This window comes from Stigmatopora nigra, chromosome 12, assembly GCF_051989575.1.
Source record: "Stigmatopora nigra isolate UIUO_SnigA chromosome 12, RoL_Snig_1.1, whole genome shotgun sequence".
Taxonomy (NCBI): Eukaryota; Metazoa; Chordata; class Actinopteri; order Syngnathiformes; family Syngnathidae; genus Stigmatopora; species Stigmatopora nigra.
The window spans coordinates 13299704-13326903 of NC_135519.1; the positions used below are offsets into that span (position 1 = coordinate 13299704).

General features: G+C 44.9%; 1 protein-coding gene and 2 long non-coding RNA genes across 11 annotated transcripts; 2 read left to right on the top strand and 1 right to left on the bottom strand.

The window, feature by feature from the left end:
* The first annotated feature begins 208 nt into the window (after positions 1-208).
* LOC144205301 (uncharacterized) lies at positions 209-14643 on the top strand. The gene is made up of 6 exons (XR_013328054.1): positions 209-297; positions 764-794; positions 2526-2683; positions 7234-7319; positions 10206-10265; positions 12877-14643. It is a non-coding gene; the product is annotated as an uncharacterized LOC144205301 (long non-coding RNA).
* zbtb18 (zinc finger and BTB domain containing 18) lies at positions 11094-20561 on the bottom strand. Of its 3 annotated transcripts, none has more exons than XM_077729584.1 (2): positions 20001-20561; positions 11094-14617 (listed from the first exon to the last, which is right to left on the bottom strand). In XM_077729584.1, exon 2 carries the CDS (start codon positions 14598-14600, stop codon positions 13089-13091), a length of 1512 nt encoding a protein of 503 aa, XP_077585710.1. In that variant the 5' UTR covers positions 14601-14617; positions 20001-20561; the 3' UTR covers positions 11094-13088. The 3 variants fall into 3 exon arrangements, with proteins under 3 accessions (XP_077585710.1, XP_077585709.1, XP_077585708.1); XM_077729583.1 differs by lacking the exon at positions 20001-20561 and adding an exon at positions 17235-17392; XM_077729582.1 differs by lacking the exon at positions 20001-20561 and adding an exon at positions 15339-15486.
* LOC144205300 (uncharacterized) lies at positions 16154-26920 on the top strand. 7 transcript variants are annotated; one of them, XR_013328050.1, is made up of 11 exons: positions 16154-16309; positions 19887-20291; positions 22293-22360; positions 23285-23473; positions 23718-23905; positions 23997-24135; positions 24654-24833; positions 24929-25032; positions 25114-25173; positions 26094-26465; positions 26533-26920. It is a non-coding gene; the product is annotated as an uncharacterized LOC144205300 (long non-coding RNA). The 7 variants fall into 7 exon arrangements; XR_013328053.1 differs by lacking the exon at positions 24929-25032 and having other exon boundaries at positions 26094-26263; positions 26331-26465; XR_013328052.1 differs by lacking the exon at positions 24929-25032 and having other exon boundaries at positions 19887-20296.
* The last annotated feature ends 280 nt before the right edge of the window (positions 26921-27200 follow it).

The window sequence follows — 27200 nt, forward strand, 5'->3', positions numbered from 1 at the left end:
TACATGACGTGAAATGGTATAAATGACTTGTTTTAATATGCAATCTATGGTAAATGTACAAGATAAACAAATGTAAAGAAAAAAATACAACACTAAGACATTTTAAATAACATTTAATGTTTTGAGATGACTCCATGATTCATAGTAGTCGCAATAAATGAAACTACAGAAATGAAGTATTGTAGCTTAAAGTATACTTTCAGCCACAGCTGTTTGTTAATGAACTTCGACGGACAGCAGCTTCTGTTTTTGGCCACCTCGAAAAATGATGCTTTATCGTTCATATTTATTGTGTAGGTGAGTATTATGTATGATCAAAACGTGCGTGTAATGGGCTAAATTAACGGAACGCTACAATATTTAGCATTTGTTTTCTCGAAGGGGGACAGTTAGCGTTTGGAATCAGATATGCTAGGTTGTTAGCTAAAGCTAACTCCGGGCTACTACCATGACTAATATTTACCTGTTTTAATATCTCAATTGGGTTTGGTGTATTTCTTTGTAAGGTCTACTTATATGTATTTGGTCATTTGTCATGTCTCAAACCGTGAAACTAACTTAGTAAACTTTTAAAATTGTTATTTGGGTGACTTGGTAAAATGGACGAAGTCCCGCTAGCATGATTTAAACAGCTACAAGACGAGGCATTTACACCATGACCAGAAATATGGGATTAAAGTACATATCTTTTATTGTAGTTTTGTGTTAAAACATGCCAAAAAACATTCTCTTGTAATTTCTGAATTCATCCTCCATATTGCAGGTGGCAATGACCCCCAGGCGCCGACGTAAAGGTAAGTTGGGCCCCCCCCCCTTTTCTGTGATACTCGTGAGGATGAGCGGCAGATAAATGAATGGTTAATAACATGTTGCCATATACCTGCCATTTATTTAATCAAGTATGAATAGAGATGGGTGTGTAGTGACGTAAATTCAATGTTTTATTTGACACAAGATGGCGCCCTTAGCCTGGAAATCATGCATGTCATTTCCGGAAAAACTACAATCACTACTGCGTTTAAATTCTTTAATTTGGTCGAAAATTTAAATATGGACACAGCACCTGTGCACAGCCGTTTGCAGACGGAAATTCAGTACCACCCAAACAATTCTCATCACAAGTGGTTTGTGTTACAATTTAAGGTATAAATACCAATTGAACCAAACCTGGTATTACACAAACATAAAATGAGGAATAGTTTCTTGCTACTTTGTATATATCATTAGCATACTGGCACAGGTTATCTCAATAAGAATACAAATTCACTTTTTTGTTTAGATTATCTAAACTAAAACTAATCTTTATTTTAATAATATAAATTCTTTTCACTTGTATTATTATCTGAAAATCTCCATCCATGCTAACTGGCCAGTGACCTTTCAAGTGACCTTTCATCATGAACCCACCTGCATCTGGAGGCGTAACTTCACCCGCAATGACTCTTTTGCTTTCCTCATTTTTACTGCAAGTGAATGCCACACCAAGTTGGCCAGATGTGAGGCGGCCATTTAACTTTTACCTTCCAAACTTAAACACAACAAAACACAAGAGCCTTTCTGTTGACTTTTGTTGCAGGCCAACTACTCACCTCGCCCGGTTTTGAGTTTTTCCTCTCATTTATCAGCCCTCCCCCTGTCATCCAACCCCTCATTTGAATCCAGCACGGGGCCTCTTTGTCCACTGGACGGCCTCTGCATTTGCAACTAAAGAAGTCACTCGCCACACAGACAAGCAAATGAGGACCCCCCCCCCCCCCCCCCCCTCCCTCCGTTCAGGCACTAGCGTCGACTCCTACATTTCCAAAAAGAAAAAAAAAACCCTTCTCTTAATATCCTCTTTAGCGGAACATGTCGTATTCTTTGCAGTGTGCGCATGTGTGATCTTTTGACCCGCACACAAAGGCTCCCATTGATGAGGGGAATTGGAACGTAGCCTTGTTCAAGTCCTCCAAAAGTACACTTTCTTTTTGTCTGTGATCTACACACTTGTTACGTGAGCGTCTCGCTGTCGGATGCGTATTACATTTATCGCTTGAACCTCTCCAAAAGCACGCTGGAGACCAGGAGATTGTTGCCAACGCCATTTTGAGTCCCTGCTTTGTTGGCTACGTGGGAACAAAATTCAGTCATTGTTTGAAATGGATGCCATACTTCCACTATTGCCGGAAAAAACTTATTCAAGATAATAGTCATTTATGTTAAAAAAAAATATGGAAACCAGCATCATAAAAAATGAGAAATGTCCTTTCATGTACTAATCGGTAAAATTCAAATTACATGTAATTACCCCAAAATATAAAAAAAAGTCCAAGTAGGACATAAATATTAAATTCCTATTATTCATACTAAGTTGCGCGTATGTACTTTGTTTCCCCCGAGTCCAGTTGTGTCCTCCAGCCGACCCCGCGGCGACCCTGTCGCGTGGAATGTGCGGCCGTAAATGTATTTTTATTTTCTTAACCCTCTGCTCTGACTGGGTGTCTTTTTGCCACCCTCACCTGCCTCCATTCCTCTGCCTTTCACAGAGCCTGGGGACCCCCCCAAGCCGTTGATCTGGCTCCACACAAGGCAAACATACTAACAGATGTGTGAGCGGCGACACCCCCAACAGCTGTCGGCTCTTCTTCCCTTCTTGACCTCACCCATAAATATCATTTTCTCACAAGGTGGCCTGGGTAAAAAGGTGAGGAATTTTTTTTTCACTTTACTGTTTCATTTTAAAAAAACAAAGAGTGCCAACAGCTCACACAATATTGCAAAAGTCCAGACCCTGTTTTAATGTAAATGCCATGTCATATTTTGCTATATTTTAGTTTTTACAACATAAATTTTCTCCTGTATTAGAATACTTGATTTGCATTGTTTTCCATATTAATGTTAAAGCTTAAATTCCATTCATTTTCTGAACCGCTGATGCTCACAAGGGTCGCCGGGGGTGCTGTAGCTTATCCTAGCCACCTATGGGCAGTATTTTGGGAACATTTTAAAGTGGTTGCCAACTAATGGCCAGGCACAATGAGACAAACAACCATTCATTAGCGCCAATTTAAAATGCTTTAGCATGTTAGCTAACCGCTCTTGAAAACATTTCATTAAACTCTTCGACCTGTTGCAATTTTTTTATTCTTACCCTCAAAAAACCCATCAAACAAAGTACCGCCTTGTTTATGTCAGCATTCGACTTCCCAGCGGTGGTCCGCCTCTGGCCGCGTTCCAACACGCTCGACTTCCATCGCGCTTTTGAACCTTTCCGAGCTAGCAATAAACACCCCATCGGTCCCGGGCCTACGCACTCGGACCCCCGAAACCGCCACGCTCTCCCGGACCGGGTCGTCCCCGCCCCGCCTCGGCCCCTCGGGGCCCAGCTGCCGTCGCCTTCGCAGCCGTCCGGCTCAGCATGAGAAGCCCGGCAGCTGTTGATCAATGGGCAACCGGAGCCAACGCCTGACCCCCAAAATCACGCACGCACATACACACACACACACACAAGCACACAGATGCAAGCACACACAAACTAAAGTCCCCTGGGACGCAACAGATGGGGGTGAGCCAGCGGAGAGGGTGTGGCGGGCCACAAAAAGGTGCGTTACCCAGTATCTTTGTGCGAATACATGGACGTTTTGCGACGAGATTTGGGCCAGTCAAACACGAATGGGCACATGTAGAAGTTTTACTATTCTGACTTAAAAATATTGTCAATTGGTTCCTTTTTGCGATATTCCACGTTCCAAATCAATGCCGATATTTGACATCGCTAAGGACGGACTTTTTTTCCGCATTTTTCAGTGGTTCAGAACATTCCAATTTCAAATAATTATTCTTAAATGAAAGACATTTTTGAAACAATTTTTTCACTATTGTGCGGAATTGCATTTTTTTTCTAAAACCAAATATTATTAATTTAATAGCCAATCTTAACCCCTAATAGTCACAATTTCAAATTTTCAATGGGAAACCCCCAAATCGGTCCATCTTTACCCCGGCACACCTGTCCACAGGCATCAGTAGTTCCCGATTAAACGCCAGCGTGTAATTATTTTCCCGTAAATGATTTTTGGGACCTCCGAGTAAGAGCCCAAAAGACCACCGGGGCCACGGGCCGTTTGTACATTTGCTTTGCATAGACAGGTGTCGGCGTCCGAGACCTCGTCCAGGCTCCTTTGGGGCAGCTGCCGCCCCAACAACCCCCACCCACCCCACTCCGTCAGCGTTTTCTTGACAGAGGTATCCGCGCTGCCGCCATCGCCAGCCCACAGCTTCTCTTTTTATGGTCCCGGCCTGTTTTGACTTTAAATATTTGCCCAGGAGGCGCCGAGGTCACGCGTTTGGCAACCCCACACACGCAAATGCACGTTCGTACACATCCTCTTGATGCGTGCGGCTATTTACATTCTACCGGTCTAAAATGCACACCTGCGTGGCGGCCAGAGGTTGCTTAAACCTTTGGACCCTTGAATAGTGAAAATATCAAGTTACGGAAGAAAATATTTGACTTGCGTCTGCTTTAAATCTTAAATTAGCATGATTTATCGAACACTTTTTTGAGAGGTTTTTGGATAATGTATTTTAATCCATGCATAGAATTTTGTACATTTTTATGGCGCATAAGGAGCATTTAGGTCACTTTTAAGAAGTACTTGAGGAGTCAACACTTGGAATTAATTTTACAACACATTTTTTTGTTATTATGGGAATACTTGGGGAGCCATTTACATTTTCGGAATTTCATTTTTTTCCTGGAAATTTCAGACCCCTGTTTCTTTTCCCCTGCGAAATTCTTAGCCGCCTTATCATGGTAATCTTAAATATGACACAAGATTTTATTCTACTTTGCTGTCATTGAATGACCCTCAATCACATCTTGACAATTCCTGGAAATTGGCAGCATTTCTAGCCATCCAATTCAATATGGTCACAGTTCCCAGGTTGCCAGATCAAAACGCTGCACTTCATGTTTGACATGGGCTAAGGCAAGTGACCCCAAATCTTATCGTGTCTCCCCTCCTTTGCGTAAATCCCCCGGCAGCTTTACACCCACGATCTGTGGCGAAGAGACGGCCGCTCGCAAACACCCGACGAGGGTGCCTAAGACGGCAAGATCATTAGAACAACAGTGAAGGATTCCGACAACCATCCTGGGGAGAAGAAAAAAAAGCCTGGCGCCAACCAGCTGGGTTCAAAGTCCGAGAGGGAAGGCAGTTGAGATAGAGAGAAGGCAAAACGCGAACGCCAGAATGCCAAGATTTTCGGCGATGGGGAGGGCGGCGAGAAGAATAGCGCCGGTCGGTGCACACCTTGTCCAACCATCTGGCCCCAGAAACACAACACAATCTGTCCACGAGAATGGCGGCCATCGCAAACTCATCATTTTAGAGCCGTAAAAATAATCCAGCCAGTAAATGCCAAATCAGATTTTTTTCTATTAAAGTGTCCGTGCTGGAGATTCTCTGTTTATAAATAATAAAAAATGCTATGTTGGTATTATTTGGTTTGATTTATAGCAAGGAGCTTCATTCAAGTGTGAGTGGGTGAGTGGGTTTTCTTTAGGTATTCTGGTTCCTCCCACATTCCAAAGACATGCATAGGTATGATTATGAATGGTTGTTTGTCTCATTGTGCCTTTTGATTGGGCGCTCTATCGATTCAGGATGTCTGTCCCCTGCCTCTGACCCAAAAGCAGCTGGGATAGGCTCCAGCACCCCCTCTCGCAATACTAGTGAGCATAAAGTGGTTCAGAAAATAAAAAATGTTTCATCCAATACATAATTAATGTACATGAGTAAGTAACAAGTGTATTGTAAATGTATGAGGAATTTAATGGGGTACCTAAAAGGCCAAAATGGTAAATCCACCACCCCGTTGACCTCTGACCTTTGCAGTCTCCCAAAATAAAATGCCTCCCACCACATTAAAAGTAAATTTGTCTTTAACAGTAAACGTCTTATACATTGATGGCTCTATTCCCATTGGCTGGCCCCAAGCCCCCCTGGTACCCCCCGGTCCCGTCCCATCCCACTCGCCCAGAAGCCACGCAGGCTGTCCGTAAAGAGCCATAGATGGCGTCCATATGGCCGCAGCTGACGGGGGCCATTTTGCGCGTATTGTTCACTTTGTCAGCCGTGCCCACCATCGAGGAGAGCGAGACGGAGACGGACGGGGCCAGCTAATGATGATGCCGGGTGCAGATGTGCGTCGCCGCGGCCCACTCGTTAAGCGACAACAGCTTGTCTTTAGGGTGTGTAGGTGTGTGTGTGTGTGTGCGCTGCTGCTCCTGCAGCTGCTTGCCAGCCTGTTTGCCTCCTTCTTCAAATAAGACCAATCGTTACGCACATAATTCATTGCCTTAAGCCTTTAAAAGTACATGGCCCTTCCAAAAGGTAACAAAAGGTGGACCTTTAAAGTAGCAGTGGATCAGAAAAGGAGAAAAAAAGCGCTTAGCACGCTACGTTATTGTTTGGGCCGCTTTGATAAGGAGAAAGATTTAAAGTGTTGAATGGGAGGTTAAATCATAGTCAAAGGAAGGTGAATTGAGATAAAAAAAAGTATGGAGAAAGGAATAGAAACGTTGTCAAGTTATTGCTTAAATCAATAGAAAGTGACCTCAAAATGTAATAAAAAGGAAAAGAAATGGCAAGTATTGAAATATATGAATTGCAAAGCTCAATTAAAGTCTAAAAATATCAACAAAATTCCCACGTTTAAATCCTAATCCAATTTAAAATGGCTTCTTGCAAAATATATCAACTCCAACTTTATCGTCAAAAACCATTAAAACAAAATTAATATGAAAAATAAAAGGAAATCAACAGCCATGCATAAAACAAAACAGTATTTTGGACCGCATGCCTATCTTCTGTAAAAAAAATAAAAATAAAAAGTACAGTGGGAGTTTTGAGATGAAACAACACCATTTCCCTTCTTTCTCCATCTTGTCATGTTGTGTCATTCACCGTGTACAGATGGTCCCAAACTACCTTGAATAATCCAACGTTGGGACGGCGATGGCGGCGATGGCAGCTATGCCAGCGCACCGCCGGCTAAAGCCCCGATGCCTCACACGCACAGGCACACATTACCCTGCCAGTTCCCTAGGCAGGACCCCTGTCCCTTCGTAGCCCAGATTGAATTGGCCGGGCCTGGGGCCTCTGAAAGGGGGGGGTGTTCTTTAATTTCCCCCTTGTACCGCCTTTATCTCGTCGTCATGCTAAGATATTTTCCCTCCTTTTTTTTTAGCTTAGCGCCGACCCAAGGAGAAGCACAGGTGAGCGCACGGGAGCAGGAATGCGACAGATGGGTCGTGCCCGGACAAAACTGGAGAGGTGAGGAGGGAAAGGGGGGAGAAAAGGGAGAGAAAGGAGGGAGGCTGGCACATAAACACACATCTCAGCACACGGCGCGCTATCCATTGAGTCCGGCTGGTCATAAATAGACAAATAGATGGCAGCGGAGTGGACATATGTTGTCAATATGTTGTCTTTTTTGACTTTTCTCGCCTTTTCACCACTCTGAAATCTAGGTTAAAACGGAAAATTGAAGTCATTAATTTCAATCTGAGCTTCAGGTACCCCAAATTATGATATTAATGTACATATTTTGTAGGCCAAGTAAAAAAATATATTAAAAAAGTCAATTTAAACCATGTATAGGCCAGAAAATCATGATTCTGGTATGACATTCCAATAATGCAAATGATTGTTCTTGTTATCATTATCATTGTCATCCAAACCAGAGGTTGTGGGTTCAATTCCCCACGCTGTTAATTAAGTCTAAGGGTATCTTCACCCCACAAACTTGACTCCAATTGGAGAACGGCTTCATCCATCTTGGGCCAATAAAGCTCGGAGCCTGGCCAGATGTGGCCACCCGACCCGTGCCCCCGCTGCCAAAGCGTTTGACCAGCGACACCCCGAACACGCCCCGCCGCCACCTCTTATCTGGCACGCACAGCTGGCAGAAGGTGTCAGAGGGGCAGAAAACTAAACGCTGAACCAAATGTCCATGGAGAATAGTCCTACTTCCATTTTTTTTGACCACAGGAGGCCAAACCAAAACCAACATTACAACAGCGAGGTCGCCATCGTACAATACCAAACCGTCCTGCTCAAAGCCTTGTTGTTGCCAGATTGAGGCGCAACAATGGGGAACATACTAAGTAGTTGTTTGGATGGGCTGGCAACCAAATTCAGGGTGTCCCCAAAAACAAAACAAAAAGTATTTTTTTTGAACATCTCCAATGAATTGTGTTGAGCTGAAAGTGCATTTGAATTACATTTTGTGTAAGAAAGGGGGGATGCAAAGGGAGGGTTTCTCTATCTTTCTCTTCTTTTCTCTCTGTTTACACATGCACACACACACACACACACAAAATTTCAAGTTGCGTCGCCTTTTGTTTTGTGGAGGGGGGAGTAGGGCGGCTGGCTGGCTGGCTGGCCGGCTGGGCGGCTGGGCGGCTGGGTGGGACACTGTACGAACACCCCCTGAAAAAAATCCCCCCAGCCCAGCCCAATGTCACCATCTTCTTCCCACACATGGCTGCCCCCCCCACCCCCATCACTCCCCCTTTGCCAGTGTAGTGCCAGTGTATTGTGTGCACGCAGAGGGCCGCTTGTTGCTTGCCTTCTGTCCTGCTGTGCAGAGTGCTTTGACAAAAGGGCTCTTTTTAAATATGCAGACAAGCCGGGATCCCACACACACACACACACACACTGACTAAGCTTTACACTGGGCGGTAGGAGCGTGTCCTAGCTCTTTTTTTTCTTTTCCCAGACAGTCCACAAGTCTCTCACACACGCACGAAAAGCATCCGTGGGGCTTTTTTTCTCTTTTTGGCAGGAGTGTTGAGCTAAAAGCTCCTTTTCTTCTTTTCACACAACCCTTCTTATTGTACTTTTAGGTACAACTTTTTATTTTTTAATTGGATTTGTACGTCTCTTTTTCTGGGATAAGCATTTAGCTTTACAAAAATAGGCACTTATATATATTTTTTTATTTACATTCTAACTTTTATTGTATTTACAGAACACCTTAGCCGAATTTTAGAACAATTTTACTGTGACAACCATTCTGCCTCACAATCCCACCACTACATCGCGGGAATCGATCCCACGCCATGGGTCGGCCCCGCCTCTACGTTACGTGACGTCGTATCACGAAAGGGTCGTCCCGACGGACACGCGATTCCCAACGAAACATCAGGAGGAGGCCGAGCGGTCTTTAATGTGACCCCCCCTCCCTCACGTTGGCCTCGCCCCCCTCTCTCTTGGCAAAAGGGCCCCCCCCCCCCCCCCTCACGCGAGGGGGCCCGGACTCAGGGCCCCCCATACGGAGGAGCCGCAGTTCAGCCTCCCGACATGTCGAGCAGGGCCGCCGCCTTGGGCGCGACCAAATGCTTGTGCAGCTGCCCTTTTGTCCCCCTCCCCATCGAAGCGAGACCCCCCCCCCTCCCCAACACCACCCAGCACCCCTTTTTTCCTTAAGTAAACAAAGGACGGCAACAAATTAATGACCTACATTCACGGCCAAGCTCGCTAGGCCTGAGAGCGGCGAACGCTGGCCTCCAAGCAGATGTTGGCTTCCAACGCCGCGATTGGTGGAGATGCTCCAAAAGAGAGAGCTTCTTTTCTCCTTGTGTACACTTTTCATTCATACTTTTTACCAAAAAACTTTCTTCCAAGACATCCAAAAAATTCCATCTACATCAAAAAAAAAACAACCAGAAGTTAGGCGCCTAAAAGTTGCATCTCCGACTCATCACACGATAAACACAACAGTTCTCCATTGATTTGTACCTCTGCTTTTTGCTTTTGATTCAGTTATTTTTGAATAATTGTAATCATTTTATTTGGTTCCTACTTATTCATTAAGTGTAAAAACTTATAATAGAGACTTTTATGTCTGGAGCGTATTTGTAGAATTAACAAGAGCTTATTTAATGTAAAAAACAACAATAACGTGAACTTTTTGAATGCAACTTTATACTTCATTATTAATATTTTGACTGGCATTTAAACAAAAATGTATCATTTTCTTTCCTCTTTGGAAATGAGATCATTTTCAGGTTCCAGATTTTATCAATTTATGGCTGCATAGTATTTGACGGCCTGCATAACAAACGTCTATTTTATGCCACTTGACAAAAGCTAACACGCTAACACGCTAACACACACAGACCCATTGTGACTGTTTAACTTTGTTCTTCTTTCCAGGTTCTCCGCAGCAAAATGAGGCACTCATCAGACATCGAGATTAGCGGCGAGCTTATGGGGGTGAGTGTGCGTCTTGGAGCTGGGGGGGTGTTGTGGGCGGAGTTTTGAGGTGGGCTTACCGAGGAGACCATCTGTGGCCTAATGAACGCTGCCCACCAGAGTCCAGCCGCTCCCTCCGTGCATCTGTAAGAGCCGCTAAAGCTCATCATTTCTTTGCCGCAAAACGACTTGAGGAGCTTTACGGGATGAGTGGGGGGGGGGGGGGGGGGGTGGGGTGCTGGGGGGTGCGCAACAAGCTGCCAGGCTGTTTTTTTTTTTGTTGGAGGGGGGCTGGCTCCCGTTACAGGGCGCTCATTGGCCACCATTGATGAATGTAGGGGTTCCTTTAAAGATGAATTGGCACCATTTTTCTCATATAAAATGCTTTTTATGCTTTAAATTGCAATGAACAACAATCGTTTTGATTAGCATTTAAAATAAGCACCACTATAGGTATTTTTATTCATTTTAAGGGTGGAATTCTCTCATTAAATTGTCAATGTTATTGAAGTATTAAGAAATCAAGACAGACAAAAAGTTCCAAAGTGAAGAATCTTTATAATTTATTGCAGTTTGCACACAATTGAAAAATGTCAACAGCACACCGGAAATGACAAAAAAAAACTAAAGACGGTTGGAATTTCCTTCCCTCCAAAAAACAACAAACAAACAAACAAACTATGATTGTCAAAGCTAAAAAAAATGACTAAACCTCAATTTCAAATCCAAATTTCCCAAAAGCACCTAAAAGAAACATTTAATCTCAACAAGGGAGCAAATAGATTTGATCCAAAAAACAACAAAAAATCTCTTATTAAACCCCCCAAAAATGGTGATTGTCCTTTCCCCCCTCCCCACCTAATAATAACTAAGACATATAAAATAAGCCCACCTGCAGCCTTTTTTGTTTCAAGTAAACACAGCAAAAAAGCTGGGAGTGTGGTTAGTTCACAGCCTGACACTCCTCAATAAATTAGGACAAATACAATTAAATTAAAATCAAAATCATTCCAAAAAAAAAGGAATAACAATCACCCCGGACTACAGCAGTTTAAGGCGCTCAAGTACAACCAGAAAAACAAACAAACAAACAGAAAAACAAAACAAAAACTAGCAGTGATGACGCAAATTTTCGACACACACACACTTGAGAATTATGGTGCGTTCAGTAACTCCAGTTTTTTTAGGGATTGTATAAACGCCATATACAAAAGTGTGTTTTTTTAGTTGTTTTTTTTGCTTTTTAACATTTTTTGTAATCACAATATTTAAAAAAAAATCAGGTCTGATGAAAACACATGATTCGTTCCCATAATAATTTTAAAATGATTTTTTTTTCCCAAATAAAAAAAGTGAGGCGTCGTCATTCCACATTTTTTTTTCAACATTTTCACATCAAAATTAAAAGCCGCCATTTTGCAGCAGTTTTAAGACCAAACTCCATGCATTGTAATCACTGTCAGCTTGGCTTCACCCTGGAGTAGTAATCATAGTAGTCGGAGTAGTAGTCGTAGTAGTAGTAGTAGTAGTAGTAGTATATTCACACACAAAAAATAGTCAAATTTGATCAAAAACAATGCGAACAGTAACACGGCAAATTCACATTTTTATCTTCCTTTAAAAAAAAACAATCTTCAAAATATACATTGTGGACATCATGCAACAACAGCTGTTAAAAATTTAAAATAAAATTAAAAACAAATCTGATAAAATTATCATAAGGATTTGAAACCATAGAATATACAACCTTAAATTAAATACTTTTTCTTTTAAACAAAAAAAAGAGCCAACCGCCAACTAGATGGAAGAAAAAACTATTTTGTCATTGTTAGAAAATAATAATAATAATTAATAATAATAATAAGGAGGCTGTGCATTGCATGAGTGCCATGGTCATTTTGCGTTTTGCGTTGTCAGACGCTCCCTAAACACACCGCCAATACACACACACACACACTCACACACACGAACGCAAAAGTGTGTATGTTGAAACCCGTTTAGTGTATGTCGAGTCGTGAGATGAGAGACAAAAGAAAAGAAATAGAAGACGTAAAAGTTTTAAAAAGGCGCCACCTTTTGCAACCTTCAAAAGTCAGTAGTAACATGTTCATGTGCTATTAAAGTGCAAGACTCACTTTGACACCCGCCACACACGCCACGCCACGACAAGGCCAGCCCCTAAAATGTCCGTTCCCAACCGTCGACTACGTTTATAGCGCCCCGAAAATTGGCCCGTGCTCCCGTCAATCTGCTTCTCGGAGAAGGAAAGAGTAATTTTGATTAACTTGTTAATTCATGAGGTAAATAGAGTAAAAATGTTACTTTTGAGAAGTTGGCCATTTGGGGCTGACAGCAAAATAGGGGGAAAATATTGGAAGAAAGAACTTTTTGGAAGTAGGTTTTCAAGTCAATTTCAATTTTTACAGTATATTTGGGAAGTACATTTGATGGCTTATTTGTTTAAATTACTTAAGGAACATTATCCCACTTTTAAAACTTGTTTTTGCAAGGGCTAGTAGTATTCAATAAATACCCATTGTCTATTACCATTAAGCTAGCAAGCGCTGGGCAAATCAAATGCATTTTGGATTTTAGTACACAATGTCTAATTTTGTCTGTTTTTGATTTACAGCGGACCGATGAACCAATGGAAAGCTGGCGAGATGGGAGCCTTTTCGAAATCTGCCCGACGACTGCGCTCACTTCTGCACATCGTCGATGAAATACGGTCAGAAAAAAAAAAGAACAACAACATTTGCACTTTGACGCACGCCATTTGGGCTCGGGTGGGGACGCGTGTCTTTTTAAGGGTCCCGGCCGGCCGGGGCTGGGGAGGCGGGGAATCTACTTCCAGAGTTCCTGCGAGCTGTCCTCGATGGCCCAGTCCCGCACGTTGGGCAGCGCCAGCGGCTCGCTTTTCACCGACAGCGAGTTGACCAGCTCGCAGTGGAACTTGCGGATGTGGCGGTAGAGGTCTCCCGACTGCGTGAAGCGCCGCTCGCACCACTTGCAGGCGTGCGGCTTCTCGCGCGTGTGCACCACGGCGTGCCGGCTCAGGTTGTGCGAGTACTGGAAGCTCTTGCCGCAGGTGGCGCACGTGTACGGCTTCTCGCCCGAGTGCGTGCGCTCGTGACGCTTCAGCGTGTACATGCAGGAGAAGGTCTTGCTGCAGATGGTGCACGTGGGTACGTTTACGTCGCCGCCGTTGCCCGTGCCGCCGCCGCCGCCGGCCCCCGGCTTGCCGCGCACGCCCTCCTGCTCGCGAAAGTGCGAGCTCAGGTGCAGCTGGAGGATGTGCGGCGACGGGAAGACCTTGTTGCACAGCGGGCACATGAAGATCTGCGTGTGCGGCGCCGCCAGCACGTTGGACACGTAAGGGAGCAGGGCGCCCTCGCCCTCGGCCGGGACGTCCTCGCCGGGACGTTTGTCCTCGCGCAGGACCGACAGGTGAGCCTCCAGGCCCAGACGCCGCTGGGCCGACAGGGGGCCGCGCCCCACCGCCGCCGCCGTCGTCACGCCGCTGTGCTCCATCTCGTAGTCGCCCGCGCCGCCGTTGCCGTCCTCGTCCGACGCCGCCCCCCTCTCCACTTTCACCCTGACCGACGGGGGGCTCCGGAGGCCGTCGGGCGGGGACTCGGCGCCCAGGTGGAGGCTGGGCGAGGGTCTGACCGACAGGTCCAGGACGCAGTCGGCGGCCACGGAGGAGGCCACGGAGGAGGCGGCCCGCCGAGCCTCGGGGGAGCCGGTGGAGCTGGACGGGCTCCCGGCGGGGGAGGCGGCGGCCTTGACCCGGGCCTCGCCGCGGCACGGGCTGCCCGGCGTCCCCGGCCGGCGGGCGGAGGCGTCCGCGGGCCAGTCGTCCTCGTCGCTGGAGTCGGCGGCGGGCGAGGCGGCGTCGACTCGGCGCCCGGCCGAGGCCTCGGACGGGCTGTCGGCCCGGTCGGAGGCGGCGCCCTCCTCCTCCCGGCGCGTGCTGTCGGCCTCGGTGGCGGTGGCCTTGCGCTTGAGGCGCTTCTTGCACACCTTGACGATGTCGTACATGTGCAGGTAGGAGGCGGCGGCCAGCACGTCCTCCACCGGCAGGTCCTGGAAGCGCAGCTTGCCCTCGTACATGAACTCCAGCAGCAGCGAGAAGGCGGGCGCCGTCACGATGTCGCTGTTGAGGTGCACCACGTCGCGCTTGTCCAGCTGGTCCTTGTAGAAGAGGTGGAAGTACATGCTGCAGGAGGCCAGCACGGCCCGGTGGGCGCGGAACTGCGCCTGGCCCACCAGCACCGTCGAGTCGCACAGGAAGCCCTGGTGACGCTGCTCGCTCAGGCACTGCAGCAAATGGCGGCTGTGGTCCGGGAACTCCATCCTGCTGTCCTCATAACCTGGGGACGGGGTCGCCAGAATAAGAACAAAAAAAGACAAAGTGACCAGGTTAGTGCGCTTTTACATTTGATTCAATTGTATTGTATTTAGTCTCGGGAAAATAATTGTTGCATTTTTTTGATAAAATCATCCAAAATACTGAAGCGAGCGTATAAAGCAAGACCCCCCAAAAAATAACAGCAGAAAATGCAATGACAATTTAAGAAAGGTAACAAGTTAAATTGGAAAAGGCAAAAAAATTCAATCTATTCAAAACAACTTCTCAATCAATTCAATTTACCAGGCAACCTTACAAATTTTTAGTCCAAATTGCCCTCTATTTAAACAACAACAAAAAATCTCTCCATGCACTCCGAGGACCCCCGAGATAATTAAATCCCAACATCCCGGGAAATCTTTCCCACCGCGTGCGTGCCACCACATCCCAAAAGAGCAACAACAATCCAAATTATTTAAAAAATCCCCATTTGTCAAAAAGTATCCATCCCTCACCACGCATTCCTTGAAAGAGCATCTTTCTCGGCCGCCTCCTCCTCTCCTCCGGTTATTTTTACGAAGCCACTTTGGCCCGTCACGGCCCTTTTAGGTAACCGGCTTTTCCCGCGAACGCCGCCGCCTCCGTACGCGGCCGCAGAAAAAAGAAAAAGAAAAGTGTGCAACGGACCCCTCGGATCCCCCTCCACCCTCCTCTCCTGGTCGTCGTCTTTTACAAAGACCCACCTGTTAACCACGTCGCTTTGTCCCGCCTGAGAAAATACATGGCGCTGGCTGTTGTGCCGCCGCTCGTTAGCCCCGACAGTTAAATGGCCTCATTTGAATGAAGCCCGGGCGAGAATGGACCAGTGTGTGTGGTGTGTGTGCCACTTTTAATGAGGGGCAGGGGAGGGGGTGTGTGTAATGAGGGAGGGGAGAGGGGGGGGGGGGGGTCCGTGAGTGAGTGGGGGGGGGGGGGGGGGGTTATTACAGGGACAAGGGTGAGCTAGCCCCTCCTCTACACACGCTCTGGGACGTGGTCTTACCAGAAAAAAAACCTTTGCACGCGTTGCCAGATTGAGACGTATATTAGTGTATTAAGCGAACATGGGCGACTTTTCATGTAGTTCCGCAAACCGTTTTTTTTATAGTTAAATTAACGCAACCTTTTTCTTTAGTATCTCATTTGCCAAGCCGTCAACGATATTACATTTTTCATCTGTCAAGTTTGACTAAATAAATGACAACATTAAATTACACTCATTTTTTTCGTTCCGAATAGTTTCCTCGCCGTTTGTGAAATTTTGCCTACATTCGACCCTGGCCGAAATAGATATTTCTCCCCTCTAGAATCATATCTCCAAAAAATTGTCCAAGTCAATTGATGCCGGTTATATTAACAAACATATAATTTTAACGTTTTGATCACAAACACACGTAGGTCATAAAATATGGCGTTAATTGAAAGAAAAATATTACACCGCTTTAAATCTTTTTAGGGAAAAAATAACTACATTTCCCACGATGCCAATAATTATTTTTCTCATTTTTCCTAACAGGATAGACGGGAAACATGGGATTTTTGAAAGGGGAGCTGGACAGAGGCCGTCTTCCCGATCTGGCAACCCGTTCCTAGACGCAGTCTTAAGAGAAAAACCTCCTCTTCTTCTTCTTCCTCCTCCTCCTCTGCCCGCAAGAAGATTTACAATACAATCACTGTAAGTGCCCTCCTCGTCACAGCATCAATCCTAATCCTTAAGATGCCTAAAAATAAAGAGGGACCGAGAGAGCCGGCCCGGGCCCGAACCGGGGAGGGGGGGTCCGGGCGGGACAAGGCGCTGGGGCTGGGAAGGAAGACAGGCAGGCAGGCAGGGTGGGATGGGATGGACGGACGTAGAGAGGGAAGGAGGGAGGCAGAGGGAGGGAGGAAGGGAGGGAGTTTGTGCGGCTCAGCCACATCTGATCCAGCTGACGGGGGCCATATGGCAGCTGCTAGCCAGATAAAGAGATTAAGACTAGGAACGAGTGCGATTACAGCTGTCTAGCCAATTCAGGCACTGCAAATCTGCAACTTCTAAATTAGTCTCCTCTGCCACATGCAGGGGCTCTTGCTTGCTTTACACTCATTCCAAAGTCACATGCCGGCCGGCCGGCCGGACGGGCTTGAGAAATGAACCAAAAAAAAGAAAAAAGACAACTCGCTCAAGGCTCATTCAAATGTTTTACTCTTAGAAATGTACGGCGGCGCGTCCACTTCAAATGCGTCCCATGATTGGCAAACTCATTTTCAAAACCATCGTCAAAAAAAATCTGTTACCCGTACTTCAATATGCGCTTTTTCCTTCGTTAAAATTCCAAATCCGAGACCAGCACGACTTAAAACTCAACAACAGTAACTTCATAAAAAATGACTTTGCTACATTTAAAAGTGGTCAAAATGACCCGATAACAACTTGATAACATCATTTCCAACCCTTAAATCAAATCATCTCTTCAGCGCATCATTAAAAAATACAAATGAAACAATCCATCTTCTACTAAAGAAATCGCTATTACCCGTCCGACTAAGCATCGCAAACCGCCATCGCCCCAATCAAAACCAAAACCCCGACTCGCCGACAAAGTTCCCACCGGGGACCGTACCTGCAGCAGTCCGCATCGACTCGACAAAGTCCGCCGTGGTCGAGGCGCTGGCGCCGGTCCTCTCGCCTCGCCAGCCTCGGACGCTTTCGCGTGCGAGGATGGACGGGCAAAAGGGGGCGGAGGCGGCGGGTTAGAGGGGGTTAAAGGAAGGAGGAGAAAAAAACTGAAAAACCCCCCGTATCTGGCTGTTGAAACTGCCGAGGACAGATGCAAAGTGGCGGAGATGTTGGAGGGGGGACCAGATAGCCCCAGATAGCGCCAGATAGCGCCAGATAGCGGCTAACTCCCGCCTCCTACTAACCGTCACGCCGCACACACGGCGGAGTACTAACTCTCCCGGGCTGCCTCACACAATAAAGGGTGTGTGGGGGGGGGGTGAGTATGTTGGGATGGAGGGGGGGCTGGATGGCAGCCTGTCAGCTGCTCTGACATCATCCTCAGATGGAGATGCTACCTCCAGCTGTGCTCTTTCTACAGCCATATGCTGCCTCCTCTACACTCCTGCCACCAGACTCCTCTTTCATTTCAACCAACAACTTTGTCCCCCCCCACCCCACAACCACCCCTCATGGTAAACCCCCCCAAAACACCCCTCTCTTTCTTTCTTTCTTTCTTTCTATGGAAGGGTGGGAGAAAAACAGCCAGCCAGTCACAGCAGCAGCAGCCCCACTTCATTTCATAGTCAGGACAACAAACAACAACAAAAAACCCAAAGAAAATGATTAATTAAACTTGAAATAGGCGTGTATGCATATCTATACATATATGCACCCAAGAGAAAAATATTTTTAGTCATTTAAAAAAAAGTATACATCCAAAAATTCATGTGTATGCATATTTGTAATTAATATACATCCACTTACATATATGTACTTGTATAGAAATACAGTAATCCTTCAAATATCGCTGTTAATGTCAACCAGACACAATAATCGAAAAATCTCTAGAACTTATTAGCTATTATAACTTGAGTCCTGGTAGAAAATTATTTCATTTGCTCCAGTTTAATCGATTCGGATCAAATAGTCGCCGATTCCGCCGAGATGTTCAAAACCCGGCGACTGTGAAAGCTAGCGAGTCGACGTAGCATTTTTTTTGGAAGACATTAAAAGGTCCAATTTGACCCGCCGCCATTGAGGGAAGGCAGAGGAGAGCATTTTGTTCTTGAAGTGACTGGACTAGCACCTACTCGCAAAGCTTATTAAAACTCCTGGCAGAAAAACACACCTACACGCACAAAAATCCATACACAAGCCAACTGTGACTATATAGTGTGGGTAGCATATTTTTGGGCTCAAGTACTAGCAAAATTCAGCTATAAAACATCTTTTTAAGCATCAATAGGGACGATAAATGTAGTCTTTTTAGGATCGTCAACTATTAAGACCCATTTTAATCCGTTTTTTTATTCCACAAAGCCAATTTTCTGCCTTCCATTGTCTTTTTTGCACAAAATGTGAAACATTTCAAAATTCAATATGTTATAATTACTGTCAGCATCCCATCATAGCTAGCGTGTAGCATTCTCCTTACTTTTAACTGCTTTTGTTTCAATGTTATGTTGTACAATACATTTTGACAATATCCTTGGGCTATTATATTGCTTTATAACCCTTAATAATTCATCATAATAAGCCAATCTTTTCCACCCCATTTCTAATCCTGTGCAGCAAAGCAATGGATGGCTAGAATCCAAGTATAAAAACAATTTCATGGCTATGCCAGTTTTCTCTGGGAAATCTTGGGTAGCGCTAGATAAACAGGTTTATCTAAAAAGAAATAAATAGGTCATGTATTTTTTTTCTATTCTCCACACATTAGAGGTGAGTCAGACAAGTTCTCAAAAGGCCTTATTTTTATCGTTGCTCAACGCAAGGGATTTGCTCACCAAGGGAAACCGGGTAACGCCAAAATGGGGGTGAAGTGGAGAATCTTTTGAGGAATACTACGTGTGGGCGTGGCTAGGGAAGCACCTAAGGGGGTAAACTTGTCGTTTTCCAGTAAAGGATCTTTTGTAAACAATGATTTTTTTAAAAAAAATATCAGTGTGGCCATAAACTAACAAAAAACACTTAAGCCATTAATAAGCCATAAATGCTAAATGCCCTGTCAATCTGTCATACCCGTCAATCTGTCATACCCATGTCAGCAATAAAGATGTAAGTAGTCAAGACCAGACAATGTTTATTCATTTATTAGCAACTAGGACGTTTAGCAGCGTCAATGGCACATCCACATAACAATTCACAACCAGCCGTCCTAGTTTCAAAAAACTGGACATCTATCTGCCAAATGACTATATAAAAATATATCAATGAAAGAAAGCAAATGAATTGACCATTTCATAAAGTTGATCAACTTTTTAATTTAAAATGTTTCACTTGAAATCAACAACAAAGCTTTCAACTCTTAGCAATAAAGTGACAATGTTAACAACTGTGATATATACATTTGTAACAAATTCCCAATGGCGTGATTAGTGTATTAAGGACGCTGCATAGAGAAAACATCCGGGGAAGAAGAAGGCAGTGACGGGAGGCAGAAAAAGCTAGCTCAAATGGGGCTAAAAGTGGACGCCAATGTCCAACGAGAAAAAGAACAAGTGTCTGAAGCTATGTCCTCCATGGGACTTTCTTTCCTTCTTTGCTTTAGGCCTCGCTGCTATGACAACAGCTGCTAAAAAAGACAAGCTAACACAACAACACAACACAAGCCGAGCCAGTCATGCTAAGGAAGCTACTTTTTTGTGCTCCACTCGCCACTTACAGGCAGGAAAGGAAAGCGGCACGCTCCTCCGACGTCCTCCTCGTCTTTTGCCTTCTTTTACGCCGACTTTCTCTCCATAACAGGCTTTCCGAGGAGGGGCGAAGGGAAGAGGGGAAAGAGGCACTCCGTCCTCGGTGACGGCGGCGGTGGTGGTGGCGGAGGCGGCCAGATGTTTCCGAGCTGTTGCTTGCCTCCCTCGCCCGCTGTTTGCTCACAACAAATCGGACTGGGACTTGACTGGCAAGGCTGGGAGCCAATGGTGGAGCCTCGATGAGAAGTCCGAGTGGACCGGTAAGGTAATGCGTCTTCTCCCTCTCTCCCTTTCTTCGTCGGTCGGCGGGCGTCGACAGCGGCCAGGCGGCAAGGAGTGCATATCTTTGGGGGTAGACAGGCGGGCAGGCAGGTAGGGAGGCTCCGGACGAATGGACAGACAGACAGACGGAGGGACGGACGGGAGGACGGACCCGAGGGGGAAAAGCCGAGCGGCTGGGCCGAACCGACTGGTCGGGCGACTAGTGTACGAGGGGAGGACACACAGCCAGTGCGGACTGACTGGAGAGAGGGAGGCGAGAGTTGGGGTGCGTGCTGCGGTGCATGCTGGGTAGTGTAGTTGACTTGCCTCAAGCGAACAGGTGCGCCCAAATCTATTGGGATGATAGTAAATTTAGTAGGTTGGAATTAGGTATTAATACCAAAGTAAAACTTAGTTAATTAGTTGACTAGTTTGCGGATACGCATGATTGGACTGTACCCACTGTTTACTAATCTTTAACCACAAGTTATGTAATGGTAGAGACAGATTAGCAAATTGTATTCACAGATTACTAGACTGTAAATAGAGATCACTACCGGGGGTGTAGATTAGTTATCTGCCCCCGCTGTTTTGTAATCACATTGCTTATTTAAAAAAATGGGGGTCAGCGATAATTGCGATGATCATCTTGTACTGAGCTTTTTTTCATTGGGACATCAGGCAGATACTAGTCAAAACAGCCCATATATATATATTTTTTTAAAAGCGGGTGTTTTTCAGGTCACTGGGACAGCCATCTTGGCGGAACGTCTGTCCTGCGTGGGCTAAAGGCGTCCCAGTAAACTAATTGGCGTCACTAATAGGCGGCTAATGAATTGACATGACGCCGTGTCATAGCCGCGCTACTTGTTAAAATGCAAATGAATGACGACCCTGTTGTTGCCTGTCAATTTTCCGGGCCTCCACTTTAGCGGCGTGGTGGGACAATGAGGCCCTTGTGTGTGTGGATGTGCACTCAGGCATACACGCACGCACACACACACACACACACACACACACACACACACACACACACACACACACACACACACAAACACACACTTACAGATGGAACAAGTGGGAACTTCCCTTCCCAAAGCATTTCACGCCGCATTTTTATGTGTTTATTTCTATATTTGCCTACGCACTATGAACGGAAAAGTTCACAAAAATACAGTACGCTGTTTATCTTGACTCCATCACAAGACTCCAAATGTGGGTCTACTTTGAGCGGCAGTACACCTTTTTACCTCTAGAAGTCGCTGAAGAATCCAATTAGCTCATTCATATGAGTTGTGATGGGTCAAATTGGGTCATTCATTCATTATATATAATATTAACGATGCTCTGAAATGCTAATTATGTCAAAACATGAGGATAAATGCACAAAAACTTTTTTTTCATTTGGAAAATGAATTTGACACTCAAATGTAGCCCTTTTTTTACCATTTTTTTTGGTTATTCAACCCCAAAAAAATGCATAACGGACCGCCCACTTTTCTGGTTGTGACATCACAGCCGCGTACGTCAATAATTAGACATTTTCCCCATTCTCCCCTCCGCCGAAAAAGTCCTAGTTGATTGTTTTTTTTTTGGATGTGTGGAGCTGCCTTCCACTTAAGCGTTTTATTTTACGACGCCAGCTTTGCAAAAGTGGCTGTTTTTCTAACAAACGGCGAGTGGAAGCGTTTGCGTTCGGAGGCGGTCTGGAAGGCGGCCATTTTATTTCTGGGCGTAAAATATTCATCAACTATCAATGGCGGCCCATCTGACTAGCCGGGGAACAGATGCTCGCGCTCGCACAGCCTCTAGAGGTGCAGCATCTGGACATTTTTTTTTCTCCAAAAGTCCACACACCCCGTCCTTTTCTTTCGCCACAATATACTCTACCATCAATTGGAAATACCCGCACAAAAATAGTCACTTCTTATTGCTTGTATGTTTATATTCTGAAACGTGTGTATAAGTTAATGTCTATTTTGTGTTTTTGTTTATTTCAGACATCAAGAAGAACCGCTGGGGGTGTTTTAGCTGGCTTCACTCCAAGATGGCGCACATTCATTTTAAGGTATGATAATTTTTTTTTAAACATAAACAGCAAGTTTTGATCAGGACAGGTGCCCGTCAATCATCCGTCTGACACAAACAGAAACGTAGACACGGACACACACACACACCTCCTCTGCTTTCCGTGCTTCACACACTCCATATGTGTGTATCTGTTTGGGCCTCGGCATCCGCCCGTTTAAACTTGGCAGCGTGGTTGTGTGGGACGTTCACACCTGTGTGTGTGTGTGTTTGTGTTTGTGTGAAGCACACATGGAGCTGTGCAACTTTGGCTGTGGCTCGGTGATGGACATCTGGAACCTAAATTGGTTAATGGCACCTCCAAGCTGTGTATGTGTGTGTGTATGTGTGTTTGTGTGAGGGAGTTTGGAATTTGTACATGTGTCCAGCTGTCTGTCCCTGCTACTGGACTAATCCTTTTTCACCAGTTATTTTTGAAACAATGTAAATGAGACTTGCGGCAAATGTGTTTGTGTGTGTCGTGGAAAATCAATACGTTTCATATTATGTGAGGAAATTGATGGAAATGTCACTCCTTTTCCTTCTTTTTTTTCCTCTCTGCTTTTGTTTTGCTTGTCTTCTTAAAGTCATAAATCAAGGAACTGATTTGGCTAAATCTTTAAAAGTGGACAAGTTAGGCCTGAATGATGAATATAAGATCGGTTTTATTACATATTGAGAATATTATTCAAGAAAATATCAATTCCTGAAAAGCTTGCTGTATTTCCAACCTGTTATTATCAATTTTGAAACAACTTTATATACATTTCAAATTCTAATCACCATTTTTTCCCCCAGAAAAACAAATGATCGACCTTAGTGGAGCTCTGCTACGCTCTACTCAATGTCATTCCTGTTTGTTTGTTATTCTCCTGTTCTGGAAACGGTCAAACAAGACACAAAATGTGTGTTTGTGTGTTTTCAGAAGCCCCACGGCAGATGCACAACACTGTGATGTGTCGTACGTGTTTATTGGTGGGAGATCAGAGGGATGTGACGTACAAGTCTATCCTCTGTCTGTCTATCTGTCTGTCTGTCTATCCTTCTCCAGTCCAGATGTCGGAGGAGCCAGCCAACAGCTGTGGTGGTGGAAGAAGAAATTAGCCCTCAAGCGGTGAGTCGCCAAACACACACACACACATGAGGGTAGAAAAAGAGAGTTCAAAACAAAGCATGCCGTTCACGTGGGCCGGACCATTATTTTAGCTTTTTTATATGTATTTTTAGATTTTACAAAATGATTTTTGAAGTAAAAACACAGAAAATTGATTGAAAAAATGACAATGGTTGATTTAAAGGGAAAATCAGGAAAGATAATATACATCTATACTCTTCATTTGAATTTAATCCTAAAACAGAAAGTCGCCACTCATCATTGACTTTCCCGGGCCACACAAAATGATGCGGCGGGCCAGATTTGGGCCCCGGGCCGCCACTTTGACACATGTGACCTAGGAGAACATTTTGTCGACTCAGGCTTGACACGAATTTGAGAAGAAGAGCTACACAATGTTTAGCGTTAGCTTTATGGCTACGTCGCTAACTGGTTTGTGCAGATTTTATTCTTGTTTTTCCCTAATGTGTATGCACGTTATGCTAAATGGCAGAGGTGGCATCTGCTGTGGTCTGTTTGTCAGATCCACGTGTGGGACTGGCGCCGGCCGGGTTCAGAGCGCGTGGCCCCATATGGCGAGGCCGCGTCAAGGGGGGCCAACGGCGTGCCACCTTGTCAGCCAGACCTCACGCTGACCGAGTAAACAACAACTGGACACCAAAGTGAGTCTCCATCTTCTGCTTTTTTTTTTTACAAAACACTATCTGATCTACTTAAAGCAAGGGGACCCCAACTCCAGTCCTGGAGGGCCCCCCCAGTCTGTCATCCAGGTCTAGCTCCACCTAAGTCAAATCATCAGGATGCTTCTCGGGTTTCTGGACAGCTGGCTGATGAGGGGATCATTTCATTCAGGTGGGCTACAGGAAGGAGGAGTTATGGGAAACAGACTGGATGACAGACAGGGCCCCCCCAGGACCCAACTTGGGACCCCCGTCTGTCCTTTCTCGGTTCTGAAAAGCACGTCAATCGCCGTCTTTGTACTTGAGATTGCATCAGGATGGGAAGTGGCGGGCTTGGGGTGGCTTCATAAAAAGCTATTTTAGCCTCCACATGTGGCTTTGCCAGTTGTTGATTAGTCAAACACCGTCTGCGCGTCCAGATGTGGACAGATGCGCTTCCCAAAGCTGCCTCCGGAGACTTCTTTGCCTAATTTTTCTTTTCTTTCTTTTGTCGAGGGGAGTGCCACCTCAAATAAGACGCTTTCCAGAAGTGCGCCTCAGGGGATCCAAAGGGGAAGGAAGGCTCTTTTCCTGCAAGACGTTCCAGGAATAACTAAAACACACTGTTAGTTTTTCTTCCTCAGCGTTGAGAGAGCAACCCCTAGTGGCTCGGAGTGGAATGTAATCAAATGCACCGTCAGGTCAGTCAAAAATTGTTTTGCCTTGTTTAAAAAGATGTAAAAATGACATGAAACTATTTTTTTATTCTTTTTTCTGAATCGCTTATCCTCACAAGGGTTGCGGGGGTGCTGGGGCTAATCCCAGCTCAACTACCAATCCCTAAATGAGTGGCCAGCCAATCACAGGGCACAAGGAGACAAAGAACAAGTTGCCAGATTGGTTTATTAAACAAATGCCTGTATTTTTATATTGCGCTCTTATGTATTATTTTATTTCTGAACTATCTTCTATGGATTGCAGCTAAAGATTTACCTGGACGGATGATAACATTTCATGCAAGATGAATCCCCCCCAGTGAAGGTAATAATTTAAAAGTAATGCCATGATGAAACATCCTTGTAACTGATGTCAATTTCTTTCCAGTCAAAATGATGCATTGCATTCTAATGTCAGTTACAGGGGCTTTTCTTAGAATTTTTTAGGGGGGAGGGTGACAGATACTTAAGACAAAAAAAAGACATTATAAAATGGCTTTTATTGTGGTATAAAAGTACAAATGTGCAGCAGCTTCTGGCCCCGTAAGCCCCTTATTTTGCATTTTTTAAAGGCTCGGAACAGCTGCATCACCTGAGAAAGCAGACTGCTTCAAGCTGGGGGCCATCACATGCAAATTGGGTGGGCGAGGGGGGGCTGATTTTGGTTATGTGTGTTGGGGGCTGCAACCTGTCTGCAAATGAGTAAAACCTATGTACACACAAATAAATGCTCACTTTGCCTATGAAAGCCAACAAAGAAACACTCAGTGAGCTTAAACCGCTCAACTAAACTTAATTAAGTAGACCAACTAACCAGGTCAACTACTTTTCTCATATAGAAAAGTTCATAATATAAAAATATATATACTATATATTTTTAATAATCATATAAATATAATTGAAAATGTTTTTGATGAACATTTAAGTAATTGGCCTTTTCATTTATTCCCTAAAAATGTATAGAAGCAATATAAAAATGATAAAGTATACAATTCTAATTAAAAAACATGTTATAGTTATCTTATAGGCCTCACTTTCCTTTTTTTTAATGACCAAAATAGTCACATTTTCTTGAAATTGCATTTTTGTGTCCCAAATGTTAAAGTTTCAGGCAAAAAAGCTTTTAAAAGTTGCCCATGTAATTGAAAAAAGTTTCAAACTAGACATTCAATCATTCCAGCGACAAATCGGAAGCATTCCCTTCTATTAAAGTTGCTTTCCCTGTTGTTGCCGTGACTGCTTTAGGTGGGCTTGACCGTCATCTGCCGACGCCATTAGCCACGCCGGTCGGCGCACAGGAGGTGACCCAGAAGAGGCCCACTTAGGCACGTTGGACCATGCTGGCTGGCGAGCGCCGCCGCCGCACGGCACACCTTCCGCGCTCGGACTGCAGCTGCTCTTGTCCCGTCTCCCGTGTGCGTATATTTACAACCCCCCGCCCCTCTTTCCCTGTCCTCACTTTAGCTAAAGGTCTGACCGCAGCTGTCCTTACCTCTCTGCGCGTCTCCTGGGCTGAGGTGACCCCTCTGTCTCTTCAAAGCCACCTCGGATGATGGGCTGAAGGGGGCAGCTTCTGCTTCTTTACAGCTTTGGGAACTGGGGCTGGAGTTAAGCTAGGTATGTAGCCTTGTGCCACACAAATATGTCATGCGTGTTTATGTGTGTTTGTGTGTGTGTGTGGCAGGGGAAGGCAAAGACGGGAGGTTTGGAAACCAAGAACACTACCCCGACTTATCACCGACGATGGTCAAGTTTTGTCAGCAAATTATAAAGGTATTGCTGAATGAGGCCTGCATAACAGGCTTAAGTTCGGCCTATATTTTGTTGCATTTCTCAGCATGAACAAAAGTTCAACTGCGGTAATCCCCCAACTATCGCGTCTTCACTTATCGTAAATTCACTATTTTGCATTTTTTACCTGACATTATACAAAAAATAGGAGAAGCCACTTTTGCTAATACCACTTATAGAAAAGTTATAGTACTTTGTGATTTTTCAAATATTGCGGCCATGTTTGGTCTACACTACGCGCGATATTTGAGGGATTACTGTAAATCTCGATCTATGTAGGAGTCAAAACCTGATAATATGTTGAAATAAATGGAGGAAACTCATTTGTTTTCATGCATTTATTCTTCTTTGGTACTTTACAAGAGTCATGGGGGTGCTGGAGCCTAGTCCAGCTATAGATGGACCTTGAATTGGTGGCCAGCCAATCACAAGGCATAATGTATTGATAGTAATCAATTTTGGCATTGAGTAACCCTGTTTCACTGCCATTGACGACTTTAGACGTCCAATCCAATGTGGTAAAAAGGAGCCTAAAGTTTGGTGAATATAGTCCCATGTATA